The sequence below is a fragment of the Drosophila virilis genome, chromosome X (genome assembly GCF_030788295.1).
Source record: "Drosophila virilis strain 15010-1051.87 chromosome X, Dvir_AGI_RSII-ME, whole genome shotgun sequence".
Classification (NCBI taxonomy): domain Eukaryota; kingdom Metazoa; phylum Arthropoda; class Insecta; order Diptera; family Drosophilidae; genus Drosophila; species Drosophila virilis.
The window spans coordinates 5,964,893-5,984,463 of NC_091543.1; the positions used below are offsets into that span (position 1 = coordinate 5,964,893).

Genomic DNA, 19,571 nt, shown 5'->3' on the forward strand with positions numbered 1-19,571 from the left:
GCTTAAGGTTTCATATATAATACGAGTATTTTTTTTTTTTTTGCTGGTATTTTATATAATATACATGTATTTTTTTTTTTTTTTTGGGCGTGACTGTACATGAATAATATGCAATTTGAATTTATATACTATATAGTTATTTTTTATTATATATATTTTTTTTGTATTTGACAAAGCGCAAAAAGCAGCAAAAAGCAACTGGGAATTGGTAGCTAGACAAAAAAAAAAAGAAACAACGGAATAAAGAAAAGCAACATTGAGGTAGAAGAGGAAGATGTAAGCAGCAGCAGCTTGAAGGATTGGTGGAACGTGAAAACAAGCCAAACACGAGGCGAAACAAAAGAACGAAGCGCGTTCCAAATAACGTAAACACCAGGCGTTTATATGGCCCAAACATATGAATCTTATATATAGAACTTATATATATAGTATCGCATAGATATACATATATATATAAATATATGCATATGTATATGTAAGGCTGTGAGTGAGAGTATATAGAACAAACGTAACGGTATTTTAGCTCGAAATTGGACTGAACGTGAAAAGCAAAGGCCAAAGGGAAATGGAACGAAATAAAAGAGTTTTTTAATTGAGGAGAAATCATGCATTCGAAAAAAACTAAGCGGCTGAAAAGATTGGTAGTATATGTTACAGATGAGTCCTGTGTGTGTGAGAGTGTGTGTGTGTATGTGTGTGTGTTTAAGACTGAGAGAGAGAAACATATGTAGAGAGTAAGAGAGAAAGATAATGGAAGAAAGAAAACCAAAAGAGAGGGAGAGAAAAAGACGTCGTTGTAAGAGTAATTGTTGGAGTATAGGAAAGAGACGCTTTCGTCGAGAGCGACTTTCTAATGTGTGTGTGTGTGTGAGTGTGTGTGTGTGTGTGTGTGTGTGTGAGTGTGTGTGTGTGGGCGTAAAAGTTTGCTTGAGTTGGTATATAAAACAGAGTGGACTAAGTTGGTTTGAAAATAAAAAAACTCAAGTAGTACGCATTAATTGACTATGCATAATTGTGAGTACATTTCGAGTAGTCTTCATAGGAACTCTTGTTAATGCAATTTGGAATCGTTTATTTTTCTTTCTAATTTAAACTAATTTTTGTTAAATTTATGAGCAGTGCTTAATTCATATACGTTTGGGTCTGCTGTTGAAATACTCAAGAATGCCCAAAAATTTGTATGAGTACTTTACGAGTACTCTTTCTAGTGTTGGGTACTTTTGCTAATGCACTTTGGTGGACTGCACTTTTGGAAATTTGAAAAGCTTTATTTAAATTTCCATTATTTTTTTTTTAATCTGGTGCTAAAATAATGAACAATACGCACTTATTTATGTTGTTGTTTATGAGTACTTTTAACAAAAGAACTCTTTAAAAGAAGACAGTTAGATTTGGGAACTAAACTGTTATTATATGCAATAAATTATTATTTTCTTTTGAAAGAGCTCATAAATATTGGATTAGCTTTCCTCTGGCATAAAATGTTAATGAGTATTTATGAGTACTCATAATGAATAATGTTCTCTCACATAAAGTTCTTTTACAAATTGATTAGCAAAGTTTGAATAATAAACCAAATTTTGCATGAAGACAAAGCTGACCGAAATATAAGCCCTAAAAAGATTTGAATATTTATGGAAGGCCAAATGTTTTTTATTAAAGTACATTGTGTGTGTGTGTGTGTGTGAGTTTGTGTGCATCTGTGCGCATCTGTGTATATCTGTGTGTTTAAGTGGGTGTATGTAAAGTTAGCTAAAACTACTTTCTGATTGAAAAAGTATTCGAAACTAGGCAAAAAAGTTACAAAAGAAGTAAAACTCAAGAACTGAAGAAACTTGTTTGAGGCAACAACTAAATGAATCGCTAGAAAAACGAGTAAAGTTTTGTATAGCAAATAGAGCATAAAAATATATATAATTGTTTATATATATATATATATGTATAGGATAAACTAAACTATAACTAAACGGGTATATTTGAACAAATTGTAAGCGAAACAGAAAACTAGATAAACTTGGAAGAGCTGCACGATTTGGATATAAATATAAATATAAATATAAATATTGAGTTTATCTTTAGCTAGTTTTTGCTTTAAGCGTTTGCTGTTCTTGGGAGTTGGATAGATAAATGGGTATACGAGTGGTATAGGTATAATTTTATAGTTATATATATATATATATTATTCTGTATTGTACTTAATGGGTGTTTTGTTTTTGATTTGTTGCTGGTTCTTACTTGAAAAACTGTGACAGTCGCCCACAAAATGTTGTTGAAGTGTTTGCGATCGCATTCACATTGCGGATGTCGGCTGATTATTTCGGGACACGTGCATTCGCGTTCGAGTCCGGATTCGTCCAAAAATTTACAAAACTTACCGCCAAACAGATACATGCCGAGTATGCTGTAGGTTTATACGTATATATGTTTTATATATATATCATATATATAGTTAGAGATGTGTACGTAGCATACATATATATATATAAATTAATATAAATATATACATATTTATATATATATATATATATATATATATATATGTATGCAGGTAGTATATGTAGTTGCGAATCGATAATGAGTATATAAACGAGTATAGGTTAGATTAAGTAGTACACGAAGAGGAGCTAAAGTCCCCTCGATTCTTTCATATTGATTTCTTGCTTTATATATAAAATGGTATATATATATATATATATATGTAAATGTGTGTGTGTGTGTGGCTGTGTGTGTGGGTATTTAAGCTATAGCATGTGTATATATATTTCTGTTGTTCGCGTATAAATAAATATATACATATATCGTATATAGAGACAGTTCTGTTATATTTATACGTATCGAAAAATGTTTATTTTCAAATTTCATGAGTATTTTGTTCAGTGTTGATGTTTTTTGTTGTTGTTGCTGTCGGGCCCAAGTTTATAAGAAACATGGATCTTTGTGGGATTTGGGTATCATATTTTCTGTACAGAGTGGATATAATTGGCATACTTTGTACATATGTGTTTGTGTTTGTGTGTGTGTGTGTGTGTGTCTTTTATTTCTATTAAGCAAAAGTTGAGTAGAGCAAAAAAACGATTGTATTTTACAGAGTTTTTTGTTTCTTTTTGCATAAATATTTTGTTTTTCATTTTTGGTATTTATTGTTGTTGTCTGGGAACCTCAAACATGAACTGACAAACTCTAGAGACTGTACTAATATGTATATGTATATGTATGCATGTATGTATGCATGTATGTATGTATGTATGCATGTATCTATGTGATGTGGTGTGTATGTGTGTGTGTGTGTGTGTCTGATTTGAAATTTCAGAGGGCATAGTTTACAGTTAGAGTAAAGAGTTTGGTATGCGTGTTAGAGTGTGTGGATTGTTTAAATTTTTGGACTGTGTGAGGGGGGCGGGGGGTGGTTGGGGCTGGGGCTGGGTCTGGGGGGAATACAACTTAGAGTCTAGTTTAGCAGACAAAGGTATACCATATATACATACATAGATAAGGACATATACTTAGAGAATAGAGAATAGTATGCACAATAAATCGAAAGAAACAGAGAGAGAGATAGTGAGAGTGAGAGAGAAAAAAATAGTGTACAAATGTGTGTGTGTGTGTGCGTGTGTGTGTGTGCGTGTACGTGGCTAGATTTTTGTGCAGTTGTGAGACAAGAGGCAAACGACGAGTGACATTCGATAAAAAAAACAAACGAGTACGAGTAAAAAGTATATCGAGTAAAGAGTTCAGCGAGTGTCTAGAGCAGGCAGGGACATAGTCGATAGCACATTGATCGATAGCAAGCGAAAAGCAAATAAAAAAATATCGATTTAGTCAATTGCTAGAGCAGGCGATTCTTCTAACTGAAATGCTTACCTGTGCACTGTATGCATATATCTGCCTTATAAGCTAGCTAATCGCTTTCAAGCTAAACTATTAAAACAAAGGTAAATGAAAAAAGAAATAAAAAGAACTGCATGCGTATGCGCGCTGCTTGCTACGAAACTCAACGAATAACTCGCATGCGATATTATTAGCACTCGTTGCTTTAACTATTGTCAACAGGCGAGCAGGCATTGCAACGAGTTGTAACGAGTAACGGAACGAAATGGGAATAGAACACAATGAAATAAACACCACACCGAAGTGACTACACACCACAAATTAGTGCGAGCGCGTGAGCAATCGATAAAATCTATCGAAATGAAGACACACAAACGTAAAAGCGGAAGCAGGGAAAAAATAAAAAGCAAATTTCTCCATTTTGCAGGCGTTTTGTGGGTCACATTTGAATTGAAACACACACAAGCACACACACACGCACGCACATACACACGAACACAAATTGACGGACAGACAGTTAGACAGAGCGAGAAATAGCGTGAGAGAGAGAGAGAGAGAGAGACAGAAAGAAAGCGTTGGGGAACACAAAAGAAAGCACAACAATTATAATAAAGTTATCGTTATCGTTATCGGTATTGTTATCGGTTATGGCAAGCCTAGCACATTGTTGATTATCGTCAACGCACAAACAAACAAACGATATAACAAAAAATGTTCAACATAAGCCACAAAAATTAAGTGAAAAACAAAATGCTTACATTTTGGTATTTTTTTTTTTTTGGTATTTAAAAACATTTTTCTTATTTTTTGTTGGTTTCTTTTTGAACATTTAGTGTTAGTTATCGATAGATTACATTATGGCATAAGTTTAGGTGGTAGATATATATATATATATATATATATTTAAGCATATTCGTATAGTGGTATTTATTGGTATTTATTATATATATATATAAGTGGTATATATAAATATATATATATATATGTAGTTAAATGCTGATAGCAATAGGTCTACCTGAAACACTGTGACGAGCGCCCAAAGCAGGCTGTCGAAATTCTTACGATCGCAAATCTTCTCTCCGTTAATTTTCTCGCAGAATTTACATCCGAACAGATTCATGCCGAGTATACTAAAGTGATGGTTTGGTATTTGTTGATATAGTATAATATGATATACATTTATATATATATATTTCGATAATATAATATTCTTGTAAATTTTTTTTTATTATTATGTATTATTATTAATATTTATTTTTTTTTGTGTTTTTTTGGTTTGGGGTTTTTTGTTGTGTATTTTTAGCATACAATTTTTTTTTTTAGTTTAATTTGGATTAAAAGTCATTTTTAGTATAAATATTTAATAGTATAGCAATTGTGTGGTTTTAGAGAGAAATAGATCGAGAGAGAGATAAAAGAGAGAGATAAAGAGAAAGTTAAGGAAGAAAGAGAGCAGAGAGAGAGAGAGAGAGAAAGAAAGTATGTGACTGTAAGTGAGCAGCAAGCGAGCGATAATTGAGAAAAAAAATGTATAAAACACTACAAAAGGACTTTTCGAATTCTTGCAATAACTCAAAATGGAATCGAATTGAAATTTGGTGAGCTTTCACACAGACACGGCTCACGTACAGAAAATAAAGCTGCTTAAAAGCCAGCTGCAGTGCTGGGCAGGCGAGAGCTTTTAAAAGCCCACCCATACAGACGCGCTCGATCGGACGGACAACCGAACCGAAAAGTGAAACAGAAAAGAACATTGCCCAAGGGCGTTAAGGCTGAAAAGTTAAAGCTGAAGCCTAAAATGGAGTTGTAGAAAATATTTGTATTATTCGCTGGTGTATTAATATATTTTATTATTGTATTATTATTAATTTGTTGGGCATTTAGTTAAGGCGTTTGTTTAAGTTATTTGTTAGAGTTCATGACGTTGGGCTGAAAGTCTGGGTCTCAAGGGTAGACTCTTCTGTGTTTACTTTCATTGGAGTTGTGGCACGTGGTGGTCTATGTCATTTGTATTTGGTATGTTGTTGTCTGACTGTGGTTGTTAAGGTAGTATTATTTTTTTTTTCGATTGGTTTAAAACATTTTTTTTTTTTTGGTTTTCTAACTACACAAACGTTTACGACTTTTAGTTCAAGAACAGAGCAACTAAGCTAAACTAAGCTTTGGTAAAAATGTACGATTCTTTTTTGTATTTTAAATTTTAAGTATTTAGTTGTTGTTTTTTTTTTTTTGGTTGTTGGTATTATGCGTAATCAAGAGCATTTTATGTAATATGTTAAGATGTATTTTTAAAAATCGAATATTATTAGTAGATATAGAAAGAAAGCATGTGGTACGAGAACGAGTATGTAGTATATTGGTTACGAGTAGTTATTAGTAGATATATAAAGTTGATATATATTATGATATATAATTTGTATATGGTAAATACGAGTATCAAACTGCAGCGACTGCAACTACACAATAAGCGTACACGATTTTAAAGTACTTTTACTTTTAGTTTCAATATACTTTTTGTTGTTGTTGTTGTTGTCTTTGGAACTAGTGTTCGCTGTTTCGGTGGTTCTCGTTGTGGTTGTCTCCGGATTCTGTTTTACTAACTAAAGATTTGTGGTGCATGTCTAGTGTTGGGTAATCCATGTTGTGTTTAAACAAAATATAAGCGTGAGCTTTAAAGTTCAAAACTGTGTTATGAAATTTTGAGCTTTGCTTGTGTTTGTGGCTTGTTTGTTTCAGGTTTAGTGTTGGTAAAACGCTAAAAACTAATACACACATTTAGTTAATTTAATTGAATGAAGCTTTCGAAGCCTTTAACTAGCTAATTGTTGTATGTTATTGATATTCTGGCTGTTGTCTGTGTTAAATTAAAGCAAACCAAGTGAATTGGAAAATGAATTGTAACGAGTCTTTTGGAGCGTGTAGCGAGTAGCGAGTGAAGAGTAAGTATAAAGTAAATAAACGAGCTTTAAAAATTGTTAAGAGTCGCACATCAAATGCGCATATTTCGGGGCTCGTGAATGGAGCGGCGAGTGACAAGTAGCGAGTGGCGAGTAACGAGTAGCGAGTAAGTTAAAAAAGGAAAGTTAAGAAAGATACGAGTTAAAGAGCACACATCGTATGCGAGAGGTAGCCTTAAGAAATGCAGCGACTCTTAGTCGGTGCTCAAGATCGATTCCCAATTTATGTGTGTAGGCGCGACAGCGAGAGAGTGAGAAAGAGGGAGAAAGAGAGAGGCAAAGTAGAAGACAATCACTCGAAGCCATTTACGTGTGTATGTGTATTGAGTGTATTCGGAATGCAGAGTGAGCGAGCTAGTGTACGACAGCTTACGGCAGCAACGAATTGTGTAAGATAAAGACAGACAGAAAGAGAGAGAGAGAGAGAGGTATAGAAACGAAGAGCGTAATAAAGAGAGAGCGAGAGAGGGTTGGAAAGAGTAATTAAGCTGGTTCAACTTGGACATACGATTTAGATTTTGGTTGTAAAATTCTAACTACTATTCAAGATAATGAACATATTTAAGTTAAACGAGAGGCAGAGACAGTAAAAGAGTATGTGAGTGAAAGGGAGAGAAAGAGAGAGTAAGTCTTACGCAATCGTTTACTCAAATGTTACGCAGGGTACTTTCTTAATTAATTTAATTTAATTTTGTATTAGAGCATAAAATAGAGTATAGGGCATTGTAAATATTACTTTTGGTTCGGTTAGGGGCGAGTGTTTCGTGTAGGATGACGCAGGAAAAGAAGACGAAAGAGCGAGAGCGGAAGAGAATGTGTTGTAGATGAGAGAGCGCGTGTTCTTGTGTGTGCAACGAGAGAGAGAGAGAGAGAGAGAGAGTGACAGAAAGAGAGCGAGACAGAGATAGAGCAGAAGCACATCTGTGCGAAACATAGAGCTATATTTATAAATATATGCTCTGATGCAAGCGCAAATGTGTATGTATGTGTGTGTATATATATGTGTGTGTGTGTGTGTGTGTGAACGATCTGTTCTCTATGTTGCGAGTATCTGTGTATTTCTGTTTCTTTGTTTGGGATTAAGTTGCTAGCGAAGAGTGTGTAAATTATGATTGGTACGCAACTATATGTACTTATGGATAGTTACTAGACATACGTATTATCGGAGCTCTAAGAGCTGTTTAATGTTAGTCGTGGGTCGTGAACGACTGCTAAGGGCTAACAAACACACTCAACGGATGATTGTATTGCGGGTCACTTGGTTCGATTCAGCATTTGCGATTCTCTTGTGTTAAATGGTTTATCGCAGTGCTTAGCTGTGACTCCATGAAAAGGCTGGCAAGTTGGGATAGCAAAATATCGAACGAAACTTGAATAAAAATCATAAATGATTGAAGGGAATATAACAGATACTTTTAGATATATGCCGCATATGCTGCCAGAGAACAAATGTACGCAACAATAAATACGTATTTTCATTCGAAAAATTCGACAAAAATATGTGTCTATAAATGATTGTGTATCAAATGAAGCTCCACGCAAAATTAATTATAAATTAAAATTTGTAAACATTTTTAAGCTCATTTTATGAGCTCCTCGTCAATTTTAAAGTTTCATTTCATTCGTTAACTTTAAACGCATCGAAATCAAACGAATTCTTAAAAATCTTTAACGAAATAAAATTATACCTAAAGTATTCATTTTTAAGACTTATTTGTGCTCTTCTTATTTTTCAACAATTTATTTTCATTTGTGCTTTCAATTTCCTTTCTTGCCAGCATTTTCACGAGACTCTATTTTCCTTTTTCTTTCTTTTTTTATGGTATTATATAGATGACATCTTTCATTTCCAGGTTAGTTTTTGTTAAGAGTCATGAGGTGGGGCCGTGTCCTTGGCAGACGTCTGCCTCCAGGCACTTGTTCATGTTAGTACACATACATACATATATATGTGTGAGTGTGCGTGTGTGTGTGTGTGTGTGAGTGTGTGCGTGTGTGTGTGTATGTGAGAGTGTGCGTGTTATTGTGCCGTGTGGCAACAGTGGAACTCACCTGAATATGAATATAAAGAGCACGAGCAGGGAGAAAAAGACGGCGACATTGTCCATGGTGCGCAGCATGACAAATAATTGACGTCTCAGATTGGGCATAAACCTGACCAGCTTGAGGATGCGGAGCAGCCGAAAGGTGCGCAGCACGGATAAACCGGAGCCGCCGCCGCCCGTGCCATTGCCCGCAAATGTTTGGCAAATCTCAATGGCGCTAGCAAGACAAACGGAGCGAGAGAGGGGGAGAGAAGTCAGCATGGATTCTATATAGATAGGGGCTGAGCGTGTCTCACCTGAGTATGACAATGATGCCATCGAAGACATTAAAACCATTGGCTATGTAGCGAAAGGGTCCCTCGGCAACCACCTTGAGCAGCATTTCGACGGCAAAGATGCCGGAGAAGACAACATTGCTGGTCTCCACAATGGCCGTTAGCTCCTCGGGCTGATTGTGATACTCGATGCCCATCGACAGCGTATTGATCAGTATGGCCAGCAGTATGCCCTGCTGGAAGTACTTGTGCTCCACCAGACGCTTAATATACCGCCGTATCCAGCTGCAGACGCGCATCAGGCAGCGATAGACGGCGATGATCAGACGCAGGGCGCCCGAGCGCGGACGCTGTCGTTCGTCGAGGGGCGAGAGCGCGTTCTGGTACAGATCATAGCAGCAGGCATAATCTTCCATATAGTTGCCGGTGGGGGCGTGGCTGCGCGACACATGGCCGGCGCTGCGTTGGCCATGGCTGCGGCTGTGGCCGGTATTCTTGTTGTTCTTGTTGTTGTTGTTGTTGTTGCTGTTGCTATTGTTGTTGTTGTTGTTGTTGTTGTGCGGCAAATGCTGCGCTTTGCGTCGGCTCTGCAAGTGGGGCTCAGCATGCGGCAGAGGCATGGGCAACGGTACAGCCGCCGAGACGGCCGCCAGCTCAACGCTCATAGTAGCTGGCACGGCCGGCAGCTCGGCATTGGCATCGAGGCTATCGCCAGGAGCAGCTGCTCCAGCTGCAGCTGCTGCAGCAGCGCTCGTCGTTGCGGCTGTGGCGCGCTTCTGCTGCACCTTGTTGAGCGCCTCGGCGGTATGGGGATCGCAGCGGGCCAGCGACGAGTAAAATGATTCGAGCGTGCTTTGACCCGTGGGCAATGCCGCTGAAAAGGCCACAGAGAATGCTAAAAGCTCTTGACAAGTCATCGCGTCGTGTATACCCAATTCAGAGCAATCTGCGTAGGGATTGGCAATGGTGCCGATGGTCTGCGGTAGATTCACCTGCATTTAAACAGACGACAAGCAAATCTCTCATTAAATGCATCTCCCCCTTCTGCTTGGCTCACCTTGCTACTCACCTGCCAGATGCTGCCATCGCCCGCCTGTGTCATCTTCTCCGTGGAGTGTATGTTGCCCTTCTCTGCAAGTTGAATGCTGCTGCTACCGCTGCCATTGCTGGTTGTTGCTGCAGCTGTTGTTGCTGCAGCTGCTGCTGCTGCTGCTGCTGATGTTGTTGCTGTTGCTGTTGCTGAGGTTGTCGCGACGGCGGCGGCGGCACTGCTCGTCGGTTCGCCGCTGAGCGCCGGCGGCGTATGCAGCAGCACGTATTCATTGAACATTACCGAGGGCCGGCGGCTGGCCGAGGTGGGCGGACTTAAAAAGCCCGAGGTGCACGGATGGCTCTAGAGAATCACACAGAAATAGAGAGATTGGAGAAGAGAGAGAGAGAGAGAGAGAGAGGAGTCCGGGTAGAAGGGAAAACAAGCATTAGACGCTTCATATTATTGCATTATTTAAGAAAACAGTTAAAAATTAATCTAATTTCTGAATTGAAATAACGCGTAAACATTTGGGTTCTATGTACAGTAGGCACTGGTCGCTGACGGATATTAAGGACTTTCAACGACAAAAATACAAAGAAGATTTTGAAATTTCCATCTAGCATTCTCGAGGAATTACAAAATAAAAAATTGTCTAAAAAATTCTCTTCAGAAAAATATTTTTTCTTTTTAAATTTTTTTTTTTTTCAAATGTTTGTGTTGCAATTTCAAACTAGTTCCCACAAGGACTTTATCAACACTGGTTTCTAAATACTGAATTAAATTAAACAAAAGGCATGCACACATAAAAATATAAAAAGAAATATGAAAATAGAACAAGAAACAGACAGAATATTATTGAAAAATCTCTAAAATCCTTGATAAATAAACTTGATCTTAAAGCTAATTTTTTTATACAGTCTTTTCTTCCAAGTATCCAGTGCTAACATTAGAAAAGGGTTCATTTTGTAAATCATTTTTGCTTTTTCCATAAATATTTGTCAGTTTTACATGGAAAGACGATAGAAATATGGAGCTAATCCATCTACTTGGAATATCTAGTGTATTACGTTAGGTATTAATCGAATCTCGTGGGATTCAAGCAGAAATAAGTCCGGCTTATCTGCCCAAAAGTTCTATTATACAGAACCAAAAAGTGCGCTATGAATTTGTATCGACTAATTGTATTTAATATGCATAGGCATATTATGGATTTGCGCTCTTTGACCCCCATTTTTGTGTCTGTATCTTTTTGCCATATCGCTGGCAAGCGAGAGAATAGTCGAATTAACCGAGTCTCGATTGCTATTTACATATGCAATGAAATGAAACAAATAATTGAATAATTAATTGGCATTTCAACAATGCGGCTATTAGAACAATGGACACGATATGGCGTATGGCGGGAAGGGGGTCGTTTATACATTTATTCGATTTCAAATGGGCGTAAATTTGCATTTATCTTCGAATTTTTATTGTTTAATAATTGCATTGCCCGGATCAGATGGGTGTCAAAAATAATATCTTTATGCCCTTGCAGAATATGGTATATTAATACGGGTGTTTTTTTTTTTTATTTTTATTTTTTTTCTTGTTTCAATGTAATTAACATTTTATCTGCGTAATTTGCGAAATTCTTTAAGCAGAGAAAATGGCTGAAAAGTATGCTATGCATTTTTTGATTAGCTTGGTAATATTTCGATGTATTTCGATTGGATGTGCGGGTAGTCCTCTTCCTTTTAGTTTGCCAATTGATTTTGTTAAGTGAATTGAAAGCAAATAATATAAACATAATTAAATTTATTTGCCCGATTACATATATCTGCTTGGGTTGCTTCGGTCGGCCGAAGTTCTTGCTTTCTCTCCTGGTTTATATTTCTTTTATGGATTTATAGATTTTAGTTGTGATAGTTTGCAATACCTTGCCTAAATTTCCCAACTGCAGCTACAAGTTGTGCAACGTTCATGACAAATATGAAAGATCATTATTAGCGGCATTTTAAAGTTAGTTAGTGAATGGTCAAAAGTATTATTGGAGCTGGTATTAATACATTGGCTGTCTGTTTGTGGAGATAATTTATTTTTGGAATTTTCAACGAAGCGAAACGAGATGCTTCGCTGCGGTTGGGTTGATTTTTGGATTGGGTTTATCGAATATCGTATGTGGTATGTCGTACAGGGTATATCGTATGTGGTATGTCGTACAGGGCATATCGTATCTGGTAGGTTGTGCATGGTGTATCGTATACGGTATATAGTACATGGTATGTCATCTCTGGTATATCGTAAATGGTATATCGTATGTGTATCGTATGATGTGTCGTATATCGTATATGGTACGATATATTATATCGTATGTTCATGGTGTATCGTTTGTGCTATGTCGTACATGTTGTTTGTTGTTTGTTGTTGTTTATCTTCTGTGGAATATCGCAAAAATTGTAGTTCGTGTAACGTATATGACATTAGAATCGGTTGATCGTATGTAGTATATTGTGTGGGCGTTTCGTATAGTAGATCGTATATCTGTGTATCACATTAAACTGATCATAATCGTGTATCCTATTTGATTTAGTTTCAATTATATATCGTATTAGTATGTCAGAACGTGTCTCGTATATCGTATTTGGTCTCTCATGGCATATCGAATTTAGTTGCCTACAAATGTGCATATTGTTTATCAGTGGACAGTTTGGGTTTAGAACTTAATCGCCTTCAGCTTCTTCTAACTGATACTTACGATCAATTGCTCCGAGTCCATGACCTGTTGCGGCAACTTTAGTAGAATTGTCTTCTGCTCGCCGCCAGCCATCTCCGGCTTGAGCTGTATGCTGTGGCTATGTTGGGCGTTGGGCTTCCTCAGCGAGGAGCTGCGACGAGCCACACCCGAACCACCAGCGCTGCCCTCGCCCAGCGACTGTTCCGTGTTGTCCGACGACGACAGCTGCGCCTGGCTCGCTGCACCGCCAGCTCCGCCTGCGGCACCACCAATGGGTGCCGTCAGCTGCTGTTGGGTCATGGAGACGCTGGCGGTGCTGCCGTTGATGCCGTTAACCAGGGCCACGGTGGTGTGATTGTGGCTGTGATGATTGCCGCCTGACCCGCCTCCGCCGCTGCCATTGTTGCTGCTGCTGTTGTTGTTGCTGTTGTTGTGGCTATTGTTATTGTTGTTGGAGTTGAGCGGCACCATAACGGTTATCATCTGATCCTGTATGCTTGGCGGCTTGCGACTACTGTACTTGGGGCAGTTCGGATGGTGGCACTTGATCCGCGATGGCGAAAAGGTCAGATTGTCCGCATTAGGCAGCAGGCCCTCCCGACGCTGCTGCCGCTGATACCTGCAGAAGTGGGGCGAGCAGCACGAATCGGACGACGACGACGACGACAGCAGCAGCAACAGTAGCAGGATAAAAGGGCAAAGGGCAAACGATTAGTGTCTTGTCACTGACAGTGTCATGCAGTACACTCACACACACACACACAGACACACACACACACACACTTGCACACACACAAGCACGCACACAGGTGGGGTACATAAAGCAACGTGTTGGGTCTTAGTGGTTTTGAAGGGTGGGCAAGAGGGCGCTTTTACGTGCGTGCGGGTGGGTCTCATTGGAGTCATTAGACGTTGTATGGCTGTGTAGATGTGTGCGTGCGTGCGTGTGTGTGTGTGGGTGTGTGTGCTTAACAATTAGACAACAATTACATAATTCAATCAAATGAACAACGCAAATAAGCAAAAACAACGACAACCACAACAAACGAGCGTCGTACAAGACTTGAATGCAAATTAAAATTAACACAGTTCACAGCAAACTTGACATAAAACTTAGACAGAGAAGCGAGTGCAGGGCCGGGTTAGACAGAGATATGGCTAATAAGATATTGTGCGTTCTGGTCTCTAGAGCTACAAAATTGTTGCACGTGTTGGAAACGGGCTCAACCTAATGTCTTCTTTAACCAGCAGACACTTCACACGCCTGTTCAAATTGAGTTAAATGTTAGAGCAAGAAAAGCCAGTGTTGTGTCACATAAAACAGAAATTACTGATGGCCTGGGGCAACACTTAGCCAGTTGCGAGACAATTTAATCAATTTATTTTGCCCACTTTTTAAATGGATTTAATGCCATATTGTGCCTTGCCACAGCTTTTCTCTATTATATGTATTATATATAATTTTATTTTACTTTCCTATGCTTACCAAAACTTAAAACCAGGTTTAACCTGCTTTAAAGCTAGAGATCAAAGCTTGGGATGAGCTTTGTGTGAGCTTTAAGTCAGCTCTGAGAAGTTTATTGCACTTGTTCGATTTAATTCAAAGCTCCAAATGAAATATATTAAATCAAGCTTTTATCTTAAAGCTTGACTAGCATGTTTTGAAAGCACATTAAAGCTTTAAGTGGAGAAATAAATATTCAATCATTTTATCTTAAGAGCAAATAAAAGTTGTCTGAATTTATTTGGGTGCACCTTAAAGCCTTGTTAGATTATTTTAAAGGAGTCTTATTTTTGTTGTCGAACATATTAAAGCACACTTGAGTCCGAAGGCTTGAAAACAGAATCTTGACAATCAAGTAGATTTTACGCTGAATTCATGTTAAAATTCTATAAAAGCTCATGAAACTTAAAGCGTTATTGGCTTTGCATCTTAAGATAATCGTAAGGCTTGAAAGCTCGAGGAAATATTTTTAAACTAGCCAGAAAGTTTGTGGCTCAAGGCAAGCTATTTTAGAAAGTGCTCTATATTATTTATTTTTGTAGAAATATTGTTGGCTTTTCTTGTTGCTCTTTTTTGTTGATTCTATGTAACTATCCTAGCTAAGTTCATAACTTCTATACATTATATCTAGTTCTGGCTGTCACTCACTTCATTCACATCCACATTCACATTCCCATTCACATTCACATTCATGTACACGTTCACATCGATATTTCATGACTAAGCAACTAAGTCTAAACTCTATGCAATGTTCTGTGTGTTGCTCTCATGTTTTGCTATGTGAGACGCACACACACACGCACACACACACATAGACAGACAGAGAGCAACACACCGAACAACACACGCGACCAGATGCAAGTGCAAATAATTGATAAGCAAAGGCCATAAAATATGCAAAACCCAAAAAGTTGACAACTGTAAACGAGAAAACTAAAAAGCTGAACAAAAATAACATCAAATAAAAGAAAAACTATATAAAAATGAAAATGTAACAGAAAAAAAAATGAATGTGGAAAAGCACGCGAAACGCAAAAAAAACGTGCGCCAGGACACGTGCGCTGCAGGACGTGAGAGGCGGAACGCATGTTAAATGAATTTTTAATAAATCAAACAAAATACACAGGAAAAAGAAAAAAAGTAAAACCAAAACAAGTCCGCGAATCAGACGAACAGGTCGATGGGGCGCAATGCAGTCTCGCAAATAAATTGCAATAAAATCGAACAACGACGAGCGTAAGGGCTACAGGTGGAACGGCGTGGGAAAAGGTGGGTGGGGGGAGTAGGTGACTCAATCTAGTCAGAAGCATCTAATAACTGGTTAACAGGTGGACCCAGCAAGTCCATTCGACATATTACAAAAAGGCTTACAGCGTCCAATCTCTTTATAAATAGTCGTTTTTAAGAGAGACAGAACTGAGCTATGATGCATAATACCCAAGCTTTGCATTAAAGATCGGTGCAGGGGTAAGGTTTCTCTATCACAAAACGGCAAGAATATTATCGGCACGCCGAAGTTTGAATACCCTTATAGATATGTATTCAATACGCTTTTGCAGATATGTGAGCATGGTAAAGCTCGCAAATCCTATTTGTGGAGAAAAGAGACTATTTCGACATACAAAAACTTATGTTTCGATTGATTGTTCCTATAGAGCTATATAATATAGTAATGCGATCTTGATAAGTCTTGGCACATGTATAAATGGCATAGCTTAAATAATAAATGCTGAATTTTATGAAGATATCTTCATGATTGAAACCATTTGCCATGAAATATCTACTTATCAAGCGATCGTTCCTTTGTCAGCTATATGATATAGTGCTTCGATCCAAACGATTTCCACATATGTGCGGCCTGCAACAGAAGGACGAGCCTTGGCAAAGTTCCATCAAGATAGCTTTAAAGCTGAGAGATTAGTTTGCATAGAAACAGACAGACGGAGGGACGGTCGGACGGACAGACAAACATGGCTAAAGCTAGAAAATATACTTTATGGACTCGGAAATATCTTCTTCTATGCGTTTCACATCTTATGTCTAAATAATAATAGCCTCTATGAGGGTATTATATAGATGAATTCCTGGACAGTCACGTTCAGCAAAAGAAGAAGCAAAAAATCGAATATAGATTATTTAAGCAACTGCTATAGAGAACAGACTGAGCTTGCTTTGACCATTCTATGAGGATTTTTTGCGTTTTGGTAAAAGCTCAATCTGTTTTCTATTAGAGGAAGGTATAGTCTCTGGAAGGTATTTATGTTTTCCGAAGAAACAGGAGTATGACAACTTCAAGAAAACTGTTTTTTATATCTGGAAGAGTGGAGCTTATGGAGATGTGTTTCAAGTGCCCAATATAGCTTATTCCAGAAGAAATCCCACCCTGAATTGATTCAAAAACAGAGTCGAAGCTGGACCTGAGCCAAGTCAAGGGTTTTCTTTAAGATTGAATCAAGCTTAGGGCAAAAGAATAAAGCTCTTTAAATAGAAGCACAAATCAAATAAATTCGATTTGAAAGAGCTTATACAAAGCTTTTTGAGAAGTTTCATTTTCAGCTTGCCGAAATCTGGGATACATACAAATGGATGGGCTGACAAGGCTTAAGTTATCAACAATAAGCTAAAGTCGAGAGTGAGTCCTGTCAATCATTTAAAGAGCGACAGATAGAGAGAGAGAGAGAGAGAGAGAGAGGGAGACACAGAGAAAGGGAGAGCTGCTTCAGCTTGGCTGCTCAGGTGAGATTAGCGCGAGGATTAGTCCTTAAATTTGTTAGATATATGATGAAAGCCTGACCAGGCCACAATTTGGCAGTTGCAGTTGTTGTTAAGCTTAAGCAATTGTGAAGTTCATGTTAAATATTTGATGGGGACTTAGACGGCCAGAAAAACATGAGAACAATAAACGATGTCAACGGTAAACGGTAAATCGTAAATGGTAAATGGTAAAAATTGAACAAAAAACATAATTGAATCAACTGAAAAAGGACAAGCAGCATACTTATATAATCTGTACTTCTTTAACATTCGTCTCTTGAAGCGGCGCCACAGATGGGCTATATATTTGACAATCTCCGCGTAGCATGTGGCCGGCTCCGAGTTGTTGGTGCTGCTCGCCAGCGTCGATGTTGACGTATATCGGGCACGCTCCTGACGCATTCGCTCCATCTCGCGCTTCTTCGTCTCCGAGAACTGGGTGGCGATGACGACCAGGCACAGGTTGATCATAAAGAACGACCCAATCTGCAACATGAATAGCAAAAATACCTGATTAAATGTTTGTTCGATTCGCAAGCAGCGGACAGTTCGACGCAAAACTCTGCAGACTGCACTTAAGCGGGCAATGCGAACAACAAGTTTGTGCCACATTTTGAGGCAGCTTCGATAGGCAGCTGCGACAGGCAACAGGCAGCACGGTTAATGGGCAGCTCGGCAGCTGTTGCAAGTTGTCCAACTTTTGATTTGTTGTGCGTTCAATGACTTTGCTGCAAATTGGTTGAGCTGCCAATTTCACTTGCTCTCCCCCCCCCCCCCTCCCGCCCCTCGCTCTCTCGCTCTCGCTCTCCTGCTTTCGCTCTTCCCATGCAGATGGTCATCCATTAGCTGCTTTTGCATTTTAATAGCTTTCTGGCAAAACAAATTTGCTAACTTTAAATTGAAAACATATTTTCAACAACAATAGCATCAGCAACAATAACAATAACAACAACAACAGCAACGACCATAACTAGGACAACAAAAATGAAATGCAGCTATCTGCCAGACTAAGAAATACCCTGTACGCAAATTGAGGTCAATCTATGTACACACAAATTCTAGCGCTCGCTCAGTGCTAACATTTGTCCCTAGCACAGTGGATGCTGGCAAATCAGAGCTTGGGTTCCAGAACTGACTGTAGTATGCACTATTTTTTGTATCGATAGTAGATGAAACGATTATTGTTTATTGATGAATTTGCCAAAAAAGTTTTGAAAAGAAAAGAAATCGGCGTAATCGATTTTATCGACGCTTCGATTGACAGATTGGGATTATCTCCTCAAAATCTGAATCTGCGATGAACTCTATCTGGTTATGTGATGGGAGGAGCTATCCTCCAAGTTTTCGTTTAGTCTCAGTTCGCAAAGAGGCCAGCTAAGACTGGACAGATAACTAATTAACAGGGCATACAGAGCTGCAACAAGTCGATTTTATGGTAGAACACATGTGGCCTGGGCAGACACCCTCCCCTATATGGTCACTTTTACAGGGTATATTAAGAAAAATGTTTCTAATTTTTGTATTTGTGTGGCGTACTCGCTGCACAAAATGCTTCTAAAAACATAAATATGCAATTTCCTTGCCAGCAACAAGCAACTTTCAATAGCTCAAGCCGGGTGGTCGGTTTTGAGGGGGGGAAGGGGGAAAGCGTGGGACAGGGTATTGGCAGTGGGTGCACTCAGGGGCAGGTGGATATGTTGGGCATAGACTGCAAGCTATTTGCATATCAAAAGCTGTTGCTGTTGTTGCTGTTGTTGTTGCTGCTTGGGCAATAGCAAAAATCATTTTGCACATAAAATGAGCAGCTAACAAAAGCAGCTGCTGTGCGTGTGTGTGTGAGCGAGAGAGCGTGTTATATGTGAGCGAACTTTAAACATAAATAATGAAATTGCCCACGTGTGTGTGAGTGTGTGTTTGTGTGTGTGTGTGTGTGTGTGTGTGTGTGTGTGTGTGGCAGAGTGTGTGTCTGTTTGCTTAAAAGGCTTTTAATTAGCCCAAGGACACCTGCCTTGATAGACACACACAAACACACACACACACGCACACACCAACACACACATAAGCACAGACAAGAGGGAGACACAGCTGGAGCTTGCAACATGTTGCCAGCTGGACAGTTGCACGTTGCAGCTGCGTCTCCCCTCAACTGGGCAGCTGGGCTCTTATATTTTATTATTGTGGCCAGGTTAGTTCTAGCTGTGCGCAAAAGTTTACTTACTTATTTACATTTTCAAATTGCTTTAGCTGCAGCTTTGTGCAAGCACCTCAAGTCGATTATTTACAAAAAAAATACGCAAAAACAACAACTGAAGTGGAGAGTGCACGATTGCAAGATACCCTGCCTGTACAAGCATTGCAGCTATGCATAAGAACAAACAAACTGTGCTCTTTCTTTCCTCAGGCCCGCACTTAGGGAAATATATTCAGGCATAAGTTCGGTGCAGGGCACAAGCATGGCC

The 19,571-nt window shown here is 38.7% G+C and overlaps 1 protein-coding gene across 11 annotated transcripts in view; it reads right to left on the reverse strand.

Annotated features, from left to right (window-relative positions):
- Positions 1-19,571, reverse strand: part of Ca-alpha1T (Ca[2+]-channel protein alpha[[1]] subunit T) — a 58,682-nt gene that overhangs the window by 16,072 nt on the left and 23,039 nt on the right. For 3 of the 11 annotated variants that reach the window (XM_032432971.2, XM_032432953.2, XM_032432938.2), the window contains 7 exons: positions 17,357-17,598; positions 12,876-13,473; positions 12,057-12,080; positions 10,175-10,498; positions 9,127-10,097; positions 8,838-9,047; positions 2,236-2,401 (listed from right to left, as the gene is read on the reverse strand). In XM_032432971.2, coding sequence (XP_032288862.1) covers positions 2,236-2,401; positions 8,838-9,047; positions 9,127-10,097; positions 10,175-10,498; positions 12,057-12,080; positions 12,876-13,473; positions 17,357-17,598 — 2,535 coding nt within the window. Of the gene's footprint in view, positions 1-2,235; positions 2,402-4,843; positions 4,959-8,837; positions 9,048-9,126; positions 10,098-10,174; positions 10,499-12,056; positions 12,081-12,875; positions 13,474-17,356; positions 17,599-19,571 lie in introns of all 11 variants that reach the window. The other 8 variants (XM_032432978.2, XM_032432944.2, XM_032432981.2 and 5 more) reach the window with 6 other exon arrangements.